At 41.1% G+C, this 21,634-nt stretch overlaps 2 protein-coding genes across 2 annotated transcripts; both read left to right on the forward strand.

Moving 5' to 3' along the window:
• Nucleotides 1-2,451: 2,451 nt before the first annotated feature.
• Nucleotides 2,452-13,423, forward strand: LOC311031958 (uncharacterized protein). The gene is made up of 5 exons (XM_084038560.1): nt 2,452-2,630; nt 4,198-4,272; nt 4,708-4,956; nt 13,181-13,214; nt 13,342-13,423. Exons 1-5 carry the CDS (start codon nt 2,505-2,507, stop codon nt 13,377-13,379), a joined length of 522 nt encoding a protein of 173 aa, XP_083894686.1. The 5' UTR covers nt 2,452-2,504; the 3' UTR covers nt 13,380-13,423.
• A 390-nt stretch (nt 13,424-13,813) lies between these two features.
• LOC311031953 (interferon gamma-like) lies at nt 13,814-19,514 on the forward strand. The gene is made up of 4 exons (XM_084038551.1): nt 13,814-14,255; nt 15,060-15,131; nt 18,218-18,496; nt 18,718-19,514. Exons 1-4 carry the CDS (start codon nt 14,136-14,138, stop codon nt 18,868-18,870), a joined length of 624 nt encoding a protein of 207 aa, XP_083894677.1. The 5' UTR covers nt 13,814-14,135; the 3' UTR covers nt 18,871-19,514.
• The last annotated feature ends 2,120 nt before the right edge of the window (nt 19,515-21,634 follow it).

Consider the following 21,634-nt stretch of genomic DNA (forward strand, 5'->3'; position numbering starts at 1 on the left):
TAACATTAGACACTTTTACGCTGCCTTTTTGTTGTGGGAGTATCGGTCCTTTTTTTCTGCTTGTCAGTGTTAACGCTACCGAGATGGAAAGGTCTGACAGGATGTTACCTATGAGACGCCAACAGAGGTCATCGCAGAGCCCTAACAGAGGCGAGACGAGGTGATACAAGGTGATACGCCGTTCTTTGTGGACGGAGCGAGCCGGCGAGGCGGGAAAGTCGGTGATGTAGTGAAGGCTTGTTACCAGGGTGACGGGCCGCCGGCAGATTCAACGAGCTCAAAGTGTCAAAGTTCAAACATCGGGAGTTGTATCAGGCCGCCGTTGTACGCATTGACATGTTTATGATGTTTATGATGGTTGAAGAGTCGTGTAAATATGCGAGAAGAGCAAAAGTTTACCTTTTATTGTTGCTTGTATGCGCTCGAGCTAATCAGATCTCCAATGCTCATTTAACGTCACATGAACTCTCGTTCCCCAACATTGGATGTTTGTAAACGGAGACACCGTTGTTATGCAGCAAAGCACAGTTCTCTATAAACGGTGTATGTTTTTGTCCCTCCTTTCCACGATTACGGTGGAATCGTCTGCGTAGAAAGGCTGACTAACATCTCCATTCACAGGAACTTAGGAGCCAAGTCAAGTTCTTTCTCCACAGGGAAAGCATTTCTCTATGGCGGGGCTTCCTGAATATTTTGAACACTGTCATATTGAAGTTATCATATATAATTGTGTGTGTCTTCACACCTGTAACGCTGGTGCAGTGATGAAAGCTGCTTTTACACATATTTCTCAACACTGTAAGCAGATCCAAACATCTGGATCTGTTGAATTCTTCAACGTTCAATGTATTCATTTATAAAATGTGCACAACCATTGACTAACGCTGGTTACAGAACGTTGATAGCAATATCGCAAAAGCAATCATAGAAACAATGTAGAACTTGATCAGTTTCATGTCTGTGTGTCTATTACAAAGAGTCCAGCATTTGACGAGCTGCTAGTCTAGCTTAGTCAGACGAGGATGGACTGTGTATCTGTCTGATTTACTCCCGTTTAAATTGTTTCATGAAATAGGAGCTGACGTGGAGGTCAGGGCTTTCCTCCTGACTCTACTAGTCCAGCGTGGAAGGATCGCAGCTTTCGGGGGGTGAATGTGAGTTGTAGCCTGTTTGAGAGGGTGGGCTGCAACTTTCCCCTCACAAGGCTGTAGTTGTCTAGAGATGACTGTTTGAGGAACTTCTTCACATTGTGACCCTTTAGTTTTTTAAGAAATGGAGCGTTTATTTCAGATGGCGTGATAAGACCTCTGCACTTAATCTACCAATTACAAATGCCAAATGCATGCAAATGGTGCATGTACATTCAGTGATGATCAACCTGTAGCATAATACATAATAATAGTAGTAATACAGGAGGAGTATGATGAGTCATTTTACTCTTGATACGTTAAGTAATACAGTAAATACTTCTAGATTTAAATGCATCAATAATTTTTAAGGTATTGCTATGGTAACTTGAGAAAAAGATCGGAATACTTCTTGCATCACTGGAAGCCATTATTTCAATTTGGATGACGACACATGAATGCACAATTTTGAAAGACTTTTCAGTCAAAGCCAAAAATATTCAGCTTAAAAAAACAGAGAAAAGCAGCGAATCTTCACCAGAGAATGTTTGGCCTTTTTTCTAGGAAAATGACACAATTAATTGATCATCAGATTATTATTCTGTCAATTAAGTAATCGATTCAGTCAAATCTGATAAAAACACTGATACTGAAATGAGGGGTTCTAAATAATATGATTAAATGTTCTTCTTGGCCAATAACGTTCTTTATGCTTACGTACCTGCAGCCTCAAACTTTAACTTGCACAAAATCTTGCATCCAAAATTCAAACTTGCATGGTTTCATAAAGCTGACATGAGGTTTGATGTCTTGGAACCACACACACACACACACACACACACACACACACACACACACACACACACACACACACACACACACACACACACACACACTGATGTTACACCACTGGCATAACCGGTTTACCTGCAGGGTCGCCTCATGTGCACCACTGCACACAGATTTCTGAGCAAACTGTGTGATGGTCTTTCTTCAGTTAAACCACTCTGACCAGGGAGTCTCCTCCCGCTGCGTGTGTGTGTGTGTGTGTGTGTGTGCTCGATGGATGGAAGTGAATGGAAACCTAACCAGGGAGACTCCTGCGTGTGAGAGTTTAGCAGCAGCAGAGTGAGTTTTAGAGGAAAACTGATGTCGATGCTGCTGTCTGTGATGCTGCTGAAAGCCCACAGACCACAGACCTGCACAACCACACAGACACACAGACACACAATGACACAGACAGGGGTACAGACAGCTATATATAGGGACCAACAGGTCAACAGAGACAATCAGTGACTTGACAACGCAGCATCACTCTCCTAACTCGCTCTTTGCAGTCTCATCTCCCGTCCTTTGGGTTGAAGCTAGCGCTCCAAGATGTCGTCCAACTGTGTCTCGCTGTGTCTACTGGTCTTACTGGGAGTGGTGCTGGCAGCTGGGATACCGTGCCAGTTCGTCAGTGAGAAAATGAAAGAAAGCCACGAGTCCATCGCAGATGTGCTGGTGAGTGGACCTGCCGCTCCGTTTTCATGTTGGCTTGTGTTTACAGGCTTTAAACACTGCTTTTAAGGTTTATTTAGGGACCAGTCTGTAAGATCACACAGGAGTTGAAACGCCCCGCTGATGGACAGTCTGGTACATAGCATTAGTTTTCATTGTGCAGCATTGGTGTGTCAATACACACTCATGGCATGCAGGTCTGCTGGACTCTGCTGGGAGGCCTGGGACTACAGGGCCCAGATCACAGACTCAAATCACAGACATCCTCAGCACTGACAGAAGCTTCAGAAGTTACATATTCTTAATCACAAATTAGTCTTTTTTTTTATCAGTTTCAATCAGGTGTGATCACACACATCTAGGTGACTAAATGGTGACTGTGATGTTTCTCTGAAGAAGGTTGAAGTGAAACCTGTGGTTTGGTCTGATTATCAGATAACACAGAGCGGCGCTGTAATATTCATAGAGACTGATGGTTGACATGTTTACCTGATGATTAGATTTCATCACCACGTCACAACTGAAGCTTTTTTATATCCAAGGATTACTGAAGAAAATGTTTATTTGCATTGTGATGTACAGTAGATGTATTTTTAAGTACCCAACGATCAGAGCTTCTCATGGTATTAGTGAATCAGCAGCTGAGAAGTGTTTCCTTGCAATGATCCTTCATTTTTTCTGTGTTTTCTACTTAAATTTGTGAAAACCAGACTAACTAATTAGAATGATCTCATCCTATTGCATAATTCAAATCTATTTTTTAATCTCTCTTTAAAATCTGGATGTGATACTTAATGGTAATGCACAAAATCTAAATCTATTGTATTCTAATGGCACTACGCTTATCACAAAAGATGGAGTTAAAATGCTAAATACTAGTAATAATGAGGAGGTGTCCTAGAAATAATGCTGCATGTTTGTGATCCCGATAGCATTACAATACCTTCATTTGAACATTGATACAAACACGTTTCTTTTTATGTTCTAAACCTACTTTGAAGTTTAGAAAAACACTGAGAAAACAAGGTAAACTAATGACAAAACACCTCAAATGCTTATACAAGATCCTTCCATCCATTTTCTACCGCTTATCCTGTATTCAGGGTCACGGGGGGGCTGGAGCCGATCCCAGCTGTCATTGGGCGAAGGCAGGGTACACCCTGGACAGGACGCCAGTCTATCACAGGGCCGACACTTAGAGACAGACAACCATTCACACTCACATTCACATCTAACCCTAATTTAGAGTCATCAATGACCCTATCCCCATCTTGCATGTCTTTGGACTGTGGGAGGAAGCCAGAGAACACGGAGAGAACCCACGCTAACACGGGGACAACATGTAAACTCCACACAGAAGGAACCCGGGCCGACGATTAAAATACTTTTTTAAATGAACTGAACCAAATATGACAAAATAATACATAAATGTCAATGTTCATGCCAACTCTTTAGAAGTATTTCCATCTTTCCAGATTTGAACACTGTTGGTGTCTGAGAGTGATTATTTAGTGTTGATCCCTCAGACAGAAACAGAAGTTTACAAATGTGTTTGTAATGTGTGTTTTAGAAACTGAAGGAGCAGGAGGTCGGCAGTCATTCTCTCTTCAGTTCTGTCATCAAGAGCATCAACACCTCCTGCCAGGTAAACACACTATCTATCTATCTATCTATCTATCTATCTATCTATCTATCTATCTATCTATCTATCTATCTATCTATCTATCTATCTATCTATCTATCTATCTATCTATCTATCTATCTATCTTTCTCTTTGTGGGGCCGTTCTCTGTAAACCCTGGAGATGGTTGAGCATGATCATCGATCCGACCAGCCCGTCTGGCACCAACAACCATGCCACGATCAAAGATCACCTTTCTTGTAGAACTTCAGCAGATCGTCTCGACCGTGTCTAAATGCCTAAATGCGTTAAGTTGCTGCCATGTGATTGGCTGATTAGATATTTGTGTGAACGAACAGTTGAACAGGTTCGAAAAATGCCTCAGAAATGAAGCTTTTTGTCATTATTCTAATGAACCAGGATGGTTTCAGTCGTACTGACTCAGCATTCCCTCCACAGAGAAAGGTCCATCTGATGAACGTCACCCTGGACATCTACACTCAAATCTTCTCCAGCATCCTGCAGCACCACCAGCACCCGGACCAGACCAGGACCCCTCTGCTGGACCAACTGCAGTCTGACACCGAGAGGTCTCACGTGAAGGCGGTGGTGGGGGATCTCCAGGAGAAGATGGAGCAGCTGAAGAGACACCTGAGCCGCGTGCACCACGACAGGGAGGACGTCCTCAGCAAGCTGAACAAGATCGAGGTGAGCGACACCCGTCTGCTGATGTCACACTTTGGAAGACTTGTCATGACACAGCTCTGGTGAATGAGAGAGTTGCTCAGCCACAAAGGGAAGTTGATAAGAGTGATAAGTTTTGTTTTGGTCATATTTTCTGAAGAAATGGAAGGATGCAAAGAGAGTGGGCGTAGTGTGAAAGTCTGAGTCGGGTTATTCAATTTCAGCATGACAGCTAGGTAACGTCACATAATACTCAGTGGTTGGATGTTAGAGGCCTTTTTCTCAAAAAGAACCTTGAAGTGTATGAGTCCAGCATCAATATCTACAGTCTGTCTCAGTGTCATCAGATCTCATGGAAGACTGAATACTTCCTGTCTGCTTCCTGCTTCACTTCCTACTGAAGATCTCTATCTAGTATTTGTATGTAAACAGTGAGGCTCATTGATCCACTGTTCATGGATCTCCATGGCACACAAATGTGTGTATCACACATGATACACACTTTAAATGTTGGTTGAATTTTGTCTTATTGTGGTGACGTCGGACCTTAGAGGAACCTGAAATCTTCCAATAACACTTATACTTATATATATATATATATATATAGGTGTGGATTTAATACAACGTATACGTTTAAATGATATTAATACTGAGTTAGGCATAATGAAGGAAATGCCACGGCGTCTCAGGTCGTAGCTAAAGAGCGAGGCTGTGTCGTCACTTTCTCCACCTGCCAGAGCCGCCGCTTTGAGCTTCACCACAACTCTCCACAAACTCTGAGTAAGGTCACGCAGGCTACGTCCATCCTTTATACGTTCCATGTTTTAGTCTCAATATGTATTATTTTGTAAGTTTTAAAAATAATAAATAAAATAATAAATAATAGTAAGGCTATAAATAAAGGCTGGGAAGGCTTTGAAGCGCTAACATGAAATGATATGATTTAACTGAATAAACTTTATCCAAAAATAATACATGTAAAAGGACATTCCTTTGGGTTTTATGACAGAGCTCTGACTCATACGTGTTTTCTGTTTGAGACAGGAAATCAGCCGGTAAACTATATCTAATTATTATCATTTAAGATCATCTTAATAATAACAAAAGCAATTTGATCATTATTACTGTATCATTGTTATTATTATTATTATTATTATTATTATTATTATTATTATTATTATTATTATTATTATTATTATTATTATTATTATTAATGAATGAACTCTCTGCAGGTGGACGACCCCCTGGTTCAGAGGAAGGCTCTGGCTCAGGTTCAGGAGATCTACCAGGCGGCATCCCTGATTGGCTCCCCCCGATGTGGACCCGCCCACTCCTCTTCCCCTGAATGATGACATCAACCTCATTATCAATTGCTCTAACTAGAAGAGTTGCCCAGGAATTGGTTGCCATGACAACTTATCTTCTCTCATTTGCATGATGTAATGTTTTTTTCATGTTTATTTTCATGACGATTTTTTTAATATATTTAACAATATTTTCAAATCATCACTCACACTTTTACAGTTTCACATATTTATTTAATTAAAGGGATTATTTAAGGTAATTTCTCAATCCAGTCACTTAACTAAGTTGCATTTAGTCTCTGTTCTAATTTAATGTATTTTTATTTATGATTAATTTAACTTAATTTATTTTCTTGACGTCATTTTAAAGGTTTTATCCTGTTTATTTGAATAAAAGCAGAAATCAGCACCATCAAAAAGCTTCATTTGACTTTGTTTACGTTTTACAATAGCATTTTTATCCTTAAAGAAATGTCTTGCAGAACAATAGTGATAACATGTCTGTGGGGAAAAGGATTTCCTCAAAGCTGTTACTGCAGTTTCTTACCTTGCTGATATTTCAGAACTCATGTCTCACTGATATTTCGTCGTGGTCGGGAACATGACTTTAACAATGTTGGGGGTCATAGATCCTAACTCACTCATATTTCATGGTCATGGTCCTTTATTTCCACCTTTCTGATATTTCTGAACTATTGTCCGGGTCATAGAGTTTTATTTACTGATATATAATAACAATGAGTAATGGTCGGGGCCTTAGATTCTAACTCACTGACATATTAGTTTTTTTCCTGGTTAAATAAATGTTAAATAAATAAAAATATATTATCAGACTTTCTAACTCAGTGATGTTTCAGTGTCATGGTCGAGGCCGTTGGTCCTGACTTACTGCATTTTAGAGTCGTGGTTGGGGATTTAGATTCTATAACTTCCTGATTTGTCAGATTTGGGGTCGGGGACATAGATTCATGATTCTGAAATATCAGTAAGGGATATTTCAGATTCCTGGTTGGGGCCACAGATTCTAACTCACTGATATTTGAGAGTCATGATTTGGGCTGTAAATACCAACCACAGTCATGGTTTGGGGCAGTTGACTCTATAACTTGTTGTTATTTCAGAGTCTTAGTAGTGGCATAGACTCTAACGTCCGATATTTCAGCGTCATGTTCAGGACCATAAATTCAAAATGACTGATATTTTCTGATTACTCTTGACTCTTCTGGACACCAGCCAAGAGAATTTGGAGGTCACATGGGGCTGTGACCTCTGACCCGGGCGCAGAGAGAGCAGGCAGATCACAGCAGGATGAAGCATGCTTTGGGCTTCATTCAAAATGTCAATCAGAAAATGATGTTTCATTCTTATGATCCACGTCTTGTTCTCTCTCTCTCTCTCTCTCTCTCTCTCTCTCTCTCTCTCTCTCTCTCTCTCTCCATCTCTCTCTCTCTGTCTCTCTCTCTCTTCCTGTCTCTCTCGCTTAATCGTTGAGCCAGAGCCGAGAGGCAGGTGGTGAATTCTGAGTATAATCAATTCATCAAAATCGCTGACGTAAAAGTCCAAATATATACTTAAAGTACAGATTCAGAATAATATGAACGTACAGGATGACAATTACCGATGCATGAATGTGTTCATCACTTAGATGAAGCATCCAGTAGATGTGCAATTAAATTGATTACTTTATATAGTGCCAGTTTTCAAACTAAATGTAATGGAGTAAAATCTACATTTGCATATGACATATGAAGTAACGTGAAATGAAATCAACCAAAGTACCTCAAAATGATACTTAAGATAACTTGAATAAATGTTTCCTTGATTAGAAAGTTGTTTGGAATGACTGTCCTGTCATTCTGGTGACATCACCGTGCTCCCCAGCCCCTCCTCCAATGGTACGGAGGGATTTCCCCTCATCTTGTGATGTAATGAAACTCACGCAGGATGAATCCGTGGTCACAGTGGTTATGAGTCAGTATCCCCCAATTAGATTTTCCTTATTTCATGTAAAACTGTCACATTTACAAGTTCCACTGCTGCGTTCCTTCTTACTTCCTCTTATGTAACCTACTATAAACTTCTATAGTGTTACACTCAAAATGCTGCAGTCTCTGATTGCATTGGAAATAAATCAACAAAGCTTGGATGCAGAGCAGTGACATAGGCCTATTTAAGGGGGGGCTGAAGCCACCCTTAAATATTCCCAAGCCCCCCAAATAAGTTGGCTTTTTATTTATTTTTTTATTATTTTATTTTTATTCTTGAAAAAAAGTATATATATATATTTTTTTTTTAATTTATTTAATTTATTTTTATTTTTTTCCAGAATAATCTCATAGTGATGAAAGGGTATACAGAGAGTTTTAGGATTATAGCATCATAGTCTGTAGAAAGAATATACTTTAGAAAGAAGTATTTCTGTAAACACATATTTGTCTTTTTGTTTTTACAGACACTGAATCCTCATTTTGCTGGAATAAATACAGAATAAATCCATACAAAATACAGTTATTTGGCTAAAGTTCATATTTATGTTGTCAGATTTCACTGTGACCTTTAAAATCAGTCTTGGTTTATTCTACTGTATACTTTATAACAGAAACAGTACAGAGCAGAATCACACTGTTTGAACCAATCTACATCACTTAAAGTCCATTCTTTAGACCTGCAGCTTATCTAATGGAGAGAGGAATTAGATACGCTATCACTTTAAGACACATTTACATCATCAGGTTCTAAGCATGCAGCTTTAATGTGTCTAAAAGTTAACATGACAGTAACTCTTGTTCAACAGAAGATGATGTCTGTTGCTTTTAACTGGTTACCATCTGGACTTCTTCCCTGGTTGTCGTTCTAATACAGTACTAACAAGATGCTTCTCCTGGGGGCTAAGCCCCCCCTGTCTTTAAATCACAGTGACGTCTCTGATCCATGGGTGGGTCAATTTCAGAACATGATGCTTAAATTCAGAACGAGTCTGACTTGTATTTTATTTCTGCCAGTTTTAGAATTCCTCCAAATTCCCTAATGCACCAGATATGGAGATAAATGCCATTTAAGGAACATTACATATTGTGTTTCCTGCCATTTCATTTGACAGTATTATTTTAAAAGATGTTTGAAATGCTGCCGGTTTGTAACCACAAAATACTAAGAGAAGAAAGCTTTGATCTCAAGATAAAATAAATCTGTGGCCAGTAGTCTCAGCCTCAGAACTGAACTTGAATCTTGATCTTTAAAGAAAAGATATTACATTGATAAATATTATACTTGTGATACCTGACTTTTCTTGTGTTTCAATAGTCTTATAGAGTCAGTTGTGATGTGTGGAGGGGTTTCCCCTCACACCGAACCAAAGGACGGGGTTTCCTCCCCCCACGTGAGAACATGTGATGTCAGCTGAAGAACCATGGTCAAAAACATGTCCAGGTTTCTCCAAAAGTTCAGAAAGACTGATTCATCAACATGACAGGTGAATGTGGATGGACTGGTGTTTGGAAAAATCAGTTTGAGTCAGAGAAATGGGGAAAAGAATGGCCTCATGTTCACACACTCATGAATCATATGAATCAAACATGAATAAAAGAATACAATTCAGCTGCAGGAGATCCGTACCTGCAGTGTTCACTCATTTCCTCAAACAGAGGTCATCAAATCAAACAAGAGCTAATCAGACATTTTAAATTGTTTGTGGGACGGAGTCTAAATAAAGTACAGCGTGTGAATGGTGTGTGTGGCTTCAGCTTCAGTTTGTGGCAATAGTCTCACTCACAACTGGGACCACAGAGGCAGGACTGGTTATACTGGGGCAGAGGAGACATGTAAACTGGTTATACTGGGGCAGAGGAGACATGTAAACTGGTTATACTGGGGCAGAGGAGACACGTAAACTGGTTATACTGGGGCAGAGGAGACAAGTGGACTGCTTATACTGGGGCAGAGGAGACAAGTGGACTGATTATACTGGGGCAGAGGAGACAAGTGGACTGCTTATACTGGGGCAGAGGAGACAAGTGGACTGGTTATACTGGGATGAGTGTGTTAGTATTTTGCATTGAGAATGAACAGACTGAATAACAAGTGGACGTGGTGTCGTCACCAATCTTTGAGTTCAGCATTTTGGTCGTCAAAATCTTGGAATTTTTGTAACCATAAGTGACCATATTTGGACCGTGGAGGCGCGGTTAGAAAGACGGGTGGATCTGGTGAACACAAGCAGCAGAGCAGCACCCTTACTGGATCTGGATCCATGTGGATTCTGGTGTGAAGCTGTTCACAAAGTCAGCTTCATAATTCAACTTTACAGCTAAGTGTTAAAGTCATCTTAGTATCTAACTGCATTGGTAGCGTGGTAGCCACCTGTCAATCAGCTGGTAAGCCCCGCCCCTAAAGCATCCCTTGCTTCCTGGTCTGTTGGACTCTAAATGGACCTGTCAATCAGCAGGTAAGTCCCGCCCCCTAAAGCATCCCCTGCTTTCTGGTCTGGTGGACTCTAAATGGACCATAATGTACTAAATGAACATCATGCTGGATTGAAGAAGACTTGAAACTAGAGATTGAGACCATAAACTCATGTTTACAATGTTTACTGAGATAATACATCAAGAGAGAAGTAGGACCATTTTCTCATAGACTTGCAAATCAGAGGAGTCGCCCCCTGATGGCCAGCAGAGAGAATGCAAATTTAAGGCCCAATGCAGATTGAGGAGGAACTTGGGGTGCATGAGCTTCGTTGACTGGACTCAGACACCTCTACTGTGTTGTGTTTCCAGCATGTGTGTGCACTCTTGTTTTGCCTGTGTGTTCGTTGCCTTAGTGATGTTTTATTCTGCTGGTAAAGTGTCAGTTATGTCATTAATGTAGTCCAGTATTGCTTGTTGCACCTGCAGCTGTAGCCTTTTTATTCATTGACAGTTTTTATTCTGGTTCATTCTAGTGAAGCTACATTGTGGAAGGAGGTTATGTATTTATAATTCAATTCCCGGGTCGGGTTCCTTCTTTGTGGAATTAGCAGGTTCTCTCCCTGGCTTCCTCCCACAGTCCAAAGACCTGTCTGTCTCTACATGTCAGCCCTGTGATAGACTGGTTACCTGTCTGTCTCTACATGTCAGCCCTGTGATAGACTGGTTACCTGTCTGTCTCTACATGTCAGCCCTGTGATAGACTGGTTACCTGTCTGTCTCTACATGTCAGCCCTGTGATAGACTGGTTACCTGTCTGTCTCTACATGTCAGCCCTGTGATAGACTGGTTACCTGTCTGTCTCCAATGACAGCTGGGATCAGCTCCAGACCCCCGCGACCCTGAATACAGAATAGATGATGGATGGATGTGTGTGAACCAACCATCTATTATCTATGATATTGTTTTTTTATTTAATTCAGGTAGTAAATCAGGCTTCCCAGAAGACTTCCACAGCTTCAGCAGAAATTCAGGCGAAGTTTAAAAATGATATGATATTTGCGAAGAAACAACTGTGAATTCCTCAAACCAGAAGGCCCCTCCCACCTGTGATGCATCTTCCTGTTTGTGTCTGGGTGTTAGTAGGGGATACCCACGTACGGTATTTATCTTTTCACACCTGAGTATCAAAATCTACCTGTGTGGCTTCCTGTTTCCTGTATTCCTTTGAATTTACTGCTGTGCTCAGCAATTTCCATTTTAAAGCTGAAGGAAAGTCCAGTAATGATAAACAGGAGGATTGCAGAATTTGAACAGAGCTAAACATGTGTTCATTCCTATATTCAACTTTGTGTTCTGGCACCAAGAAATATTCAGATCATTGACTTAAAAGTACTAATGCTACGCTGTATATTTCATTAACAATTCATTACATGTATTAAACAAGTACTTGAATCAGGGACATCACTAGGATTTTAAGACAGGGGGCTTGGCCCCCAGGAGAAGCATACACATTTTTTGTATATGAATATATGAATATGAACTTTACCAAAAAAAAACTGTATTTGGCATGTATTTATTCCAGCAAAATGAGGATACAATGTCCGTAAAAAAAAGAAAAAAAGAAAAAAGAAAAAGACAAATAGGTGTTTTCAGAAATACTTCTTTCCGAAGTATATTCTTTCTACAGACTATGATGATTTAATCCTAAAACTCTTTGTCTACCCTTTCATCACTATGAGATTATTCTGAAAATAAAGACTAAAACATTTTTAAAAAATGAAAGAATAAATAAATAAAAAGCTTGGTAACAATCAGCTCCAGCCCCCCTAAAATAGGCTTAACTACGTCACTGACTTGAATGTAGATGAAGCAGTTAAAAAGTAGAGATGGTTCAGTTGAATGTTTTACTATTATATCTGACATGAATCATCATCATATGTCTGGTGAGAACCACGTATCTGCAATAAGAGAAGAGGCTGTTGAAAGAGGTTATTTAGCTCTTAAAGTCACACATTTTCTCAACACTTAAGGAACACTTCATCCTGCCGTTTATCACAAACACCCCTCATCGACCTTCAGCACTGTTACTGAAATGCTCCTGATCACTGGTCAGATGGTTCGTCCAGCTTCTTTTCATTTACCATAAAAACTTTTTCTCTGAACCCTCCTCTAGTTTCATTTTTCTGCCTCAGCTTCCTTTGACGCAGCGTGCAGCAGCTTTTTTTCTCTGTATGCTGTATGTTGGTATTTTCAGTGGTCACTTCTCTGTGTTTCCAGACAATTATGTCACTCTCTCTCTATGTATAACAGCGTGTAGCTGAGAAGAAAAGCCTCTTATTTTGTCTGCTTCCTTTAAATTTACTACCGTTGTGCATTACTCAGTAGAAACACTTCACACCCAGCCAGGGTGCTTCATGACATCATTTCCTGTCCTCATCTGGCCCTTCACTCTCTGCAGTGCTGTTCATTCATTATGCCATATAATACAATATTATCTCAAGTAGTAAATACTCTACCATCATCTGTACCCTTTGACCTTAGGCCTCATTGATGAAGGCGGGCTACACCTGGACAGGTGGGTGGACCATCACAAGGCTAACATAGAGAAAACATTCATGCTTCACATTCACCTCACCTGCATGTCTTTAGAATGTGTGTGTGTGTGGGGGGGGACCCTCTCTAACATGCAACTCTCCACACAGAATGCGGACCCGAGCCCGGATGTGAACCCTGCCTCTAACTGTTCACATGTTGAAGTGTCCTTGAGCAAGACACCGAACCAACACACCCAGGTTGCTCCCCAGGCAATGGACAGCAACCCCCCCCCCCTGCTCCTAAACACGCTTAAAAGTCTGTCATGGTTAGTGCTTGTACTGGATCCAATGATACCGGCTGCAGCATCACTTCCATTCACACCTCACTGAGTTGCATGAAAGTGCAGGCCGCCTCTATCAGAAACCACTGGCATTCAATCGTGACCAGTAAAGCCGTTATTTCCACAAAAACCATGGGGTGATTTGCATTTCAGCAAAGAGCAGAGGATTGGTGATTGACATGCATGAGTGGGAGACCCCTCACCCACTTCTATGAAGTTTGGTGATTTAAAGGAAACTGCACAACCACATTTTCACACCTAGCTCATCGCTGCATCACATGCTCTCTCTCCCCTCTCTCTGAGTTATAAATAAAGCTTTCATGACAAGTCAAACAGTTTGAGCTAAGTTCAGGGCAAGAGATACACGGGTGTCAGACAGCCAGTGGGACCATCAAACAGCCAGTGGGACCATCAGACAGCCAGTGGGACCATCAGACAGCCAGTGAGACCATCAGACAGCCAGTCAGACAGCCAGTCAGACAGCCAGTGAGACCATCAGAGGTCTTTGGTCGACGCGTCTCCGTCCGTGGCATAGGTCAGGGATTGAAGAGGGCCGGTACAGGCTTGGGAATCGAACCAACGGCGGCTGTGCAGGAATAGTACCGTGCAAGCAGTGATACAATGGTTGCCGTGGCGAGGGCAGTGGTCTGCCTGTCTCTCTGGTTGTGTGTCTGTCAGGTCGGAGGCTCCTACATCCCTCTGAAGATGAACAAAACCATCCAGAACCTTCTGCAGCACTATGTGAGTACTACAAGCACTGGGAGTACTACTACTGTATGTGCTGTATTTACTTGTGCTTGTACTAGGACTGACATACTAATACTGGTACATGCTTTCTATTTCCTCCTGCTGATTTCAACCTCACCACAAACACACACATACACGTACACAAACGTGCACACGCACACATCTTTTTCCATTGACCTTTCAAAGTACTATTCTGTTGTTTCTCATGCTTTAGTTCATTAACTACACATATCTGTCACAATAGTATTATAATAATTATTATTATTATTAGTAGTATATTGTGTGTACTCCAGCTGAACAGCAGGGTTACTATTCCTTGATGATGCATTCAAGAACAACCACATTCATGTTGTATTTCCACATTAGTTCTTCATTTGCTTTCCATCATGATGCCAACAGAGCTCATTACCAACAAAGCCTCTAAATTCCCAGATGTCGAGCAATCTTGAATGCACCAATGAGGAATGGTTTGAGTTTTGTTTTGGATGATCGAAAAACAGAGCTCATCAACATCGGTGTCTCTTTCATCTGAGAAGTCAGACTGTTCATAAACTCACCGCATGATGCTTTTCATATTGATATGAATGATTATTTTTGGATTTGCTATTTTGACATCAATTCAAGGGTTTGCAACAGAAAGCTCTGAAATACCCAATGCAGTTTCAATGTCCTTGAATGCACCAGTAAATACAATGTATTGGGTTAATAGTTGAAAAAAAAACAGTTATGTGGTGCCTCAAATTCTTAATTTCTTGTTTTACATGAAATGTGACCTGAAACAAATGTTTGATTTTGCAGAAGATTCCAGATAAAGCGAGATTTAACGGGAAGCCCATCTTCTCCAGAGAACCGCTGGCCGGCACCCCGGAGGTAACTAAACGCCACCGCGTCTCTGGTCAGCTTGTGTGGGGTTTCATATACAGGACTCATCTGTGTTCAACCTCTTAGCTTCCTGTAAACATTCTAGAAAATGTCTCTACAGTTTGTACAAGCTTGATAAAAAGTGTCTGAGGGAACGTGTCACAACGGTATGAAGGAACCGTTCAACACTTCTGGGAAATGTGTTCTCTTTCTGTCTTTTTGAGGCTGAGCTCGTTAGATTCATACCACTTTCATGTCTGTGTGTTAAGTAGCCGACTAGCTGGACTCGGTTGCTCTTAGCTTAGCATAAAGACTCGGAAATGGCTAGCCTGGATCTGGATTAACACCAGAGACGGTTCAGAAAGGAGTCAGTTTCCTGTATCTGTCAATATGAATATGGTCACAGATTCATAGTCTCTTCATCGAGTGAGATACTGTATGTTCTGAACATTCGGACTCTAAAATGAGGAGAAAGGGAACTTTGTCTGAGAACATTTCCCGTCTTTCCGGTTGGCGAACGCCCGAGCTTACGCATTTTCATAATGCTGAATATGACTGAAAGAAGTTATAACATGATGCAAATACAAACAATCTGCTTTCATCCATCCAAATGAGGTAGCCATGACTACGCGCGCTCAGGAGACAGGAAGTGTAAACCCTTTCAAACCATTAGCGGATCATGTAATACGCCATCTTTATTCATCAGTATTCATTATGAGTATCTTTGTTAACACGTATTTGTACACAAACAGATATGTGAATGCAACTATTGATTATGAATATGATTTCATGGGAAACATTTCTTGACCGATGACCGTCCCATTATATACTATTATTCCAGCAGACAAAGTTTTAGAGGCATTTGGTCGGTGTATTTTGTAGCTCTCGTAAACATAAGTTTACATCTGACCCTTTTGAACTCATTGGGATTCATTTAACGTCTGGAACTTGGGGGGTTATCAGCCTGGGAGGCACAGATCGGGGCAACAAAACCCTTCTTGAATCACAAAGCCTGACATTTTCAGGTGGTTCAGGTTGAGTGTTGATGTGTATTTGTTGATGACAGAGCGGCAGGTTGCCGTAGCGTATCTGGTGCTTTCCTCCGGTTTCTGTCTGACAGCGAACAGTTTCTTTATCGCATCGCTGTGGTTCTCTGTGGTTTGATCTGCTTCGCTCTGCATCGATTAGCATCAGCAGATACTTTCAGGCCCCGACTGACACTTTCACTCTTCGCCGACCGTGATATGAGCATCTTCGTGGTCGGTTTCGAGTCCTGAGCTCCAACACAACAGAGTGGAGCGAGCACAGTCTTGACTGTTCACATCACCGCCGGCGGCCCTTCAGTCGTTGTCTGCTGCCCGTTTTATCTCGTGTGGGAGAGAAGAAATACGATAGAAATCAGATTTTAGATGATTATTTCAAGATAATCAATGATTCTTGATTTTTGGAAAATCAACATGTTTGCATCTATGTCTGATCCGCGTCTCTCAGCTCTGACAAAGTGCATCGTGGTATCAGAGAACAAAAGGTGAGCTCAACTTCCAACAAGATTTGGACATTTTGAGGCAATTGGCTTTAATTTGTGATGAAAGTCAGAAAAATGTTAGTCAGGATGTATGTGTAGGTGTTCATGGTGACACACAGGGAACAGGTTGTTTAGACTTAAAGGCCACCCACCCACTCCAAAGACCCTCTGGGTTTCCCCATTCACTTTCCCTCCCGAGAACAGCACGGCTATTGAAGGAAGATCATTTAATTTCATGTTCCTGTTCAATTACTCTATATTCACCTTATTCTTTGCCTGAACTAGGGAGCTTCTGCATTGTATAATGTAATATTATATATTCCGGAAGGAAGTGTGATTACTTTGCTTATTGTCACCAGCTTTATCTTCCTTTGCTTGCCCCAAATGATTTTGAGCGTTTTAAAAGGCTGTAATTCAGTTTGAATATAGTTATTCTCCGGGTGTATTCACCCATTTGGCGATAGCTTTCCAGCTAGCAGCTAGCTACTAGCTGGTCATTGTACTTGGTCATTCAAACCTTTTTTTAGTTCCTCATAGCAGAGCCAACTACACCGAGAGACACATAGTCATTAAAAATGTCCTCATATATGACTTCAGGCCATTTTCATGTGTTGCAGCTGCTGAATGTCCCAAACTATGACACTCCACAAACCCTTCTGGCATCAGATGTGCACGTCTACTCCAGTGACCATAGTCACTCTGGGTAGTATCATTAGTATAAAGAGCGACATTCCGTGTAGGGAGGAGGTCAGGGCGGATGGATCAAACATACACAGGACTTTCACCCAGGAGGCCACTGTTTGAGTGTGAAAACAATCCTCAACGTTGACTTATTTGACCAAACATCCGCGTGTAGCTGAATTAGATTAATTCATTCATTTAAGTTGTACGTATGTGAGAGTGATGTATAGTATAGCATAGCATAGCATAGTATAAAACAACTTTATTGTAAGACCAACATGTTTTGGATTGTGGCCTCTGAAAATACACTTTTACCAACTTTAAACCTCTGACTTGTTTTCAGTACATCCTGAAATTTGAGTCTTAAACCTGAGTCTTAAACCTAAGTCTTAAACCTGAGTATTAAACCTAAGTTTTAAACCTGAGTCTTAAACCTGAGTCTTCACTGATATGTCCAACATGTTTGACCTGTGACCTCTTTGAGCTCTTGCATCCATATTGGATGAAACCCTGTTGAACATTGTTGAGTATTCGTGTTCAACAGTGGATGAGTGGCATTCCCCGTGTCTGTCTCATGTACCTTAGTGAACCACAGAGTGTTTTCCACTGTGGAAAGGTTATTCAGCACCTAAAGGCCGTTAAGCGTTCGTCATGCCAGCTCATCTTTTATCTCCCTGACACTCCCACTGAAGGTATACAAGCCGAACCCCAAAACTACAAGGTTTTCAGCCATTTCTCCAAAAGTGGCTTGAAACATCCAGAAGGCTGCATTTTTGCTCTCGCTGGTCAAAAACATATTCAGGATGCCGAAACCATCAGTGTCGTTTCATTGAAAGCTATTTAAAAATCGCTGACCAGAAACTCTAAACCGTACTTCTCTCTCTCTCAGACAAAGATGGTGTTCATGGGCGGCGTTTTGGAGGTGTATGAAGAGCTGATTGGCCGGATGTTGAAGCAGCTGCCCACTCCGAGTCCCCAGAGCAATCAGCCCACTGCTTCTGCCGTCACCCCTGCCGCCGGCGCCACCAGGCATGGCGAGGAGGAAGAGGGCAAAGATGTCCGGACGGAGCTGAGCTACATCCTGGAGAAGGTCCAGAAGCTGAGGAAACACCGGTACCAGCAGCAGGAGAAGCTTCTGCAGGAGCTGACGGCTCTCAAACAAATCCAGGTAGAGAGAACACAGTGAGACTGTTATGTTGAATTATGTTGAAGCACTAAAAGTAAAGGCTCATGTTAAGGCTAATGACTTTATTAATAAAGGTTAATATGAATTGCTAATCTGAAGCTCCTGGAAGGTTTCAGTTTTATATGTTTTATATGTGAGGGTTTATGGGGGCTTCATGTTCGCCGCTGTGGTCGTTAGAATGAATGTCTCTCTGTCCCATCCAGATGGATAACCTTGTTGTCCAGAGCAAAGCATTGTGGGAGCTGCCGTGGCTGTACGAGGAGGCGAGCTCACTGTATGACAACATCCAGATAGAGATGAGGCGGCGCCGGCGCCGGCGGCAAGCCCGGAGGGACAAAACTCATCAGACAGCCTGAAACGCCAGCGAGGACGACAGCAAGGATATTTACTGAGAAACTGACAGTGGATCAAATAAGATGAGAAACTTTAGAAATATTATCCAAATTTAAACCTGCGTGCCAACTCTCTCCTATTTCTTGCTCTTTTTAGAGGTTACTAAAGGGATCGATTTCAAATAAATATATATTTATTACAATGACAATGAACCAGCAGCCTAAGCCTAATACATTTTGTAATTTAGTAAAATGTATATCTTTTTGAAGGAAGCCTGATACTTGAAAAAAGCGTTTGATATGTTTGATATGCTTATGATAACTTATTATATGTAACATGGAGTTATCAATCAGTTATCTCCGGGAAATACTTGATTTTTACTTACTTGATGATTTCATGCTTTCATGCGATACAAAGTATTTGTATGTATACATACAAAAGTTGAATACTGACCTACTTAAATGTACTTAAATGTACTACAAGTCTTCTGACATTCAGGTACTCTGCAGCTGGAGTAGAAGTACTAGATGATTTTTACTGACATTTCTATATTTATTTTTGTATTTAAAGTGTCTATTTAATAATCATACTGATGTGACTTGATAATTTATTTCTTGTATTTATTGATTGGCACATGCAGAAACTGAATAAAACAGAATGCACTTCACTTCCTGGTTCTTTTATTTAATTATATTTCGTTGGATAGGATGTATTTCATTGATTTGCTCTGAACTCATGATTACACAAATATTTCTGACTTGTTCTCCGGTTTTCTAAGAGAATGGAGTATTTTTTATTTGGTCTTTATTAAGCTGAAGAACTTTCAGTCAATCATTGATTCGGCAAAATAATCACTTCAGGCTCATATCATGGGATTCTTGAGCTTTTTTCCATTTGTTCCATCACGGACGTGAGATTCATTAAGGTCATTAAAGGGCACCTTTACTTCCACGACAACTTTCCGAGCTCTCGTGATGCGTTCGGACGCTCTGGAACAGCTAGTTGGACCGTGAGACTGTCCACTGCTGTGTTCAAGGTCAAGAGATAAGTTTGAAACTCAAATCCTTGGCTACGTTCAGACTGCAGGCAAATCTCAGTTGTTTCTCATTGTTTCTGCATGGGTTGCTATGGTTACTCCGTAGCCTCTTTCTCCTCCATGTTTCCCATATAGCAGTCTGCTAGGTGGGTGGTATCTCGAATGTATTCAATGTATCGCGAAAAATTGTCACGTAGAATCTTGTTAAGCTAGCCAAATGGGCAAGAGATATGGTAGCGGTCTGTGGTGTCACGGAGCTCCACCATAGTATCTTACGTTTCTTACAGACACCGAACCTAATTATGAGTACAAACTAGAGACTGTCTGTGGGACAAACAACAAGGTCGCTGCCGTATTTATGCCGAAACGACGGTATTTTCAATGTTTACGAAGCAGCTACGGTGTTAGCCTAGCCTAGCTCTGAGCAGCCCGATCGCCATTCAGAAAACAAGCATTTTAAAAGTTATGATTTATTTACTTACCGTCTTGCGGACAGACTTAAAAAACCATGACTTCGGATTTTTTACTAAGCATCACCATTATGTCGTCACTACGACATAATGAATAAATTCCAAACCCAGGAGAGTAACGTGATGTGATGTGAAAATGTGCGAGTAACGGCCTACATCCATAAAACGGAGCTGGATCAAAGGAATGGATGTTCGCACCTCACTTCTCACCAATAGATGGTGCAGTAGTTTTTCTAATTATTTTTCTCAAGCTAGGACTCATCATACCGGTGTGATTGTTAGCATTAAAGGCTTAAAGTCCCAGTCGGCAATTCCGGCGGATTGAGGGCATTTTGAATGTTTCCAACTCTCAGGCTCCTCCCCCACGGCCACCGAGCTCCTTCCCCTCGACTCCGTGCCCTTTGAAATCCCTTAGATCACGCCACCTTTGAAACGCGGCTCCGATGTTGACTCTGGTTTTATCACCATCGCAATCTTTCTTTTTTTCCTTCTTTTCCACCGGTGTTTTCTTTTCCTTGGTTGTTTTGGACCTCCTCGTTTCGGTTTTTAACGAGGAATTGGAAGCTTGTCGCTACTTCCCTCCGCCTCCCCCCTGTGATAGTGGTACGACCCGAGGGGGGAGGGGCTCTGTGTGTGCAAGAACACAGCCCTGCGTGCTGATTGGACAGGATGATCCGGGCGCTGACGATTTTTGCAAAACAAACAACAGGTTCTTCGTGCACGTAGAGACGTGCTTTTTTTCTAAAACCGGATGATTTATGTTGTTCTATCGGAGCATAGTGTCGGCTTCAGTGAATATGATCAAAAACATGTTGCCGACTGGGATTTTTAAGTGGTGTATTTTTGAAGTGCTTTAGAGGAGATATTTACAAATATTGCAATATACGTATATTGTGTATCGTGATATAACCTACATATTATGATATTATTGATGTATATATAAATATATATATGCAGTTACTTAGCTAAAACAGTAGTTCATGGATGAAAACCCATAAAAAGTGTGAGACTGAAACATTGCTAGTAAGCCGATTTGTATTTCTTGGGGTTTTCTAAGGTCAATAACGAACACTTGACCTTAAAATACCTTCTTTCCCACAGACAGGATGTGAATCACAAACGTTCAGTAAATAATGAAACTATGTAAAGATGCATTATAAGTGAAAATATCACATAGTAATAACTTTATCTGTCAGAGGAATGTTGTGGGGTTAAGGTATAAAGCAGAAGAAAAAGTAAGCACACTACTTGAGTAAAAGTGCAGGTTCACATCATGATTCA

This window comes from Eutrigla gurnardus (assembly GCF_963514095.1).
Source record: "Eutrigla gurnardus genome assembly, chromosome: 21".
Classification (NCBI taxonomy): domain Eukaryota; kingdom Metazoa; phylum Chordata; class Actinopteri; order Perciformes; family Triglidae; genus Eutrigla; species Eutrigla gurnardus.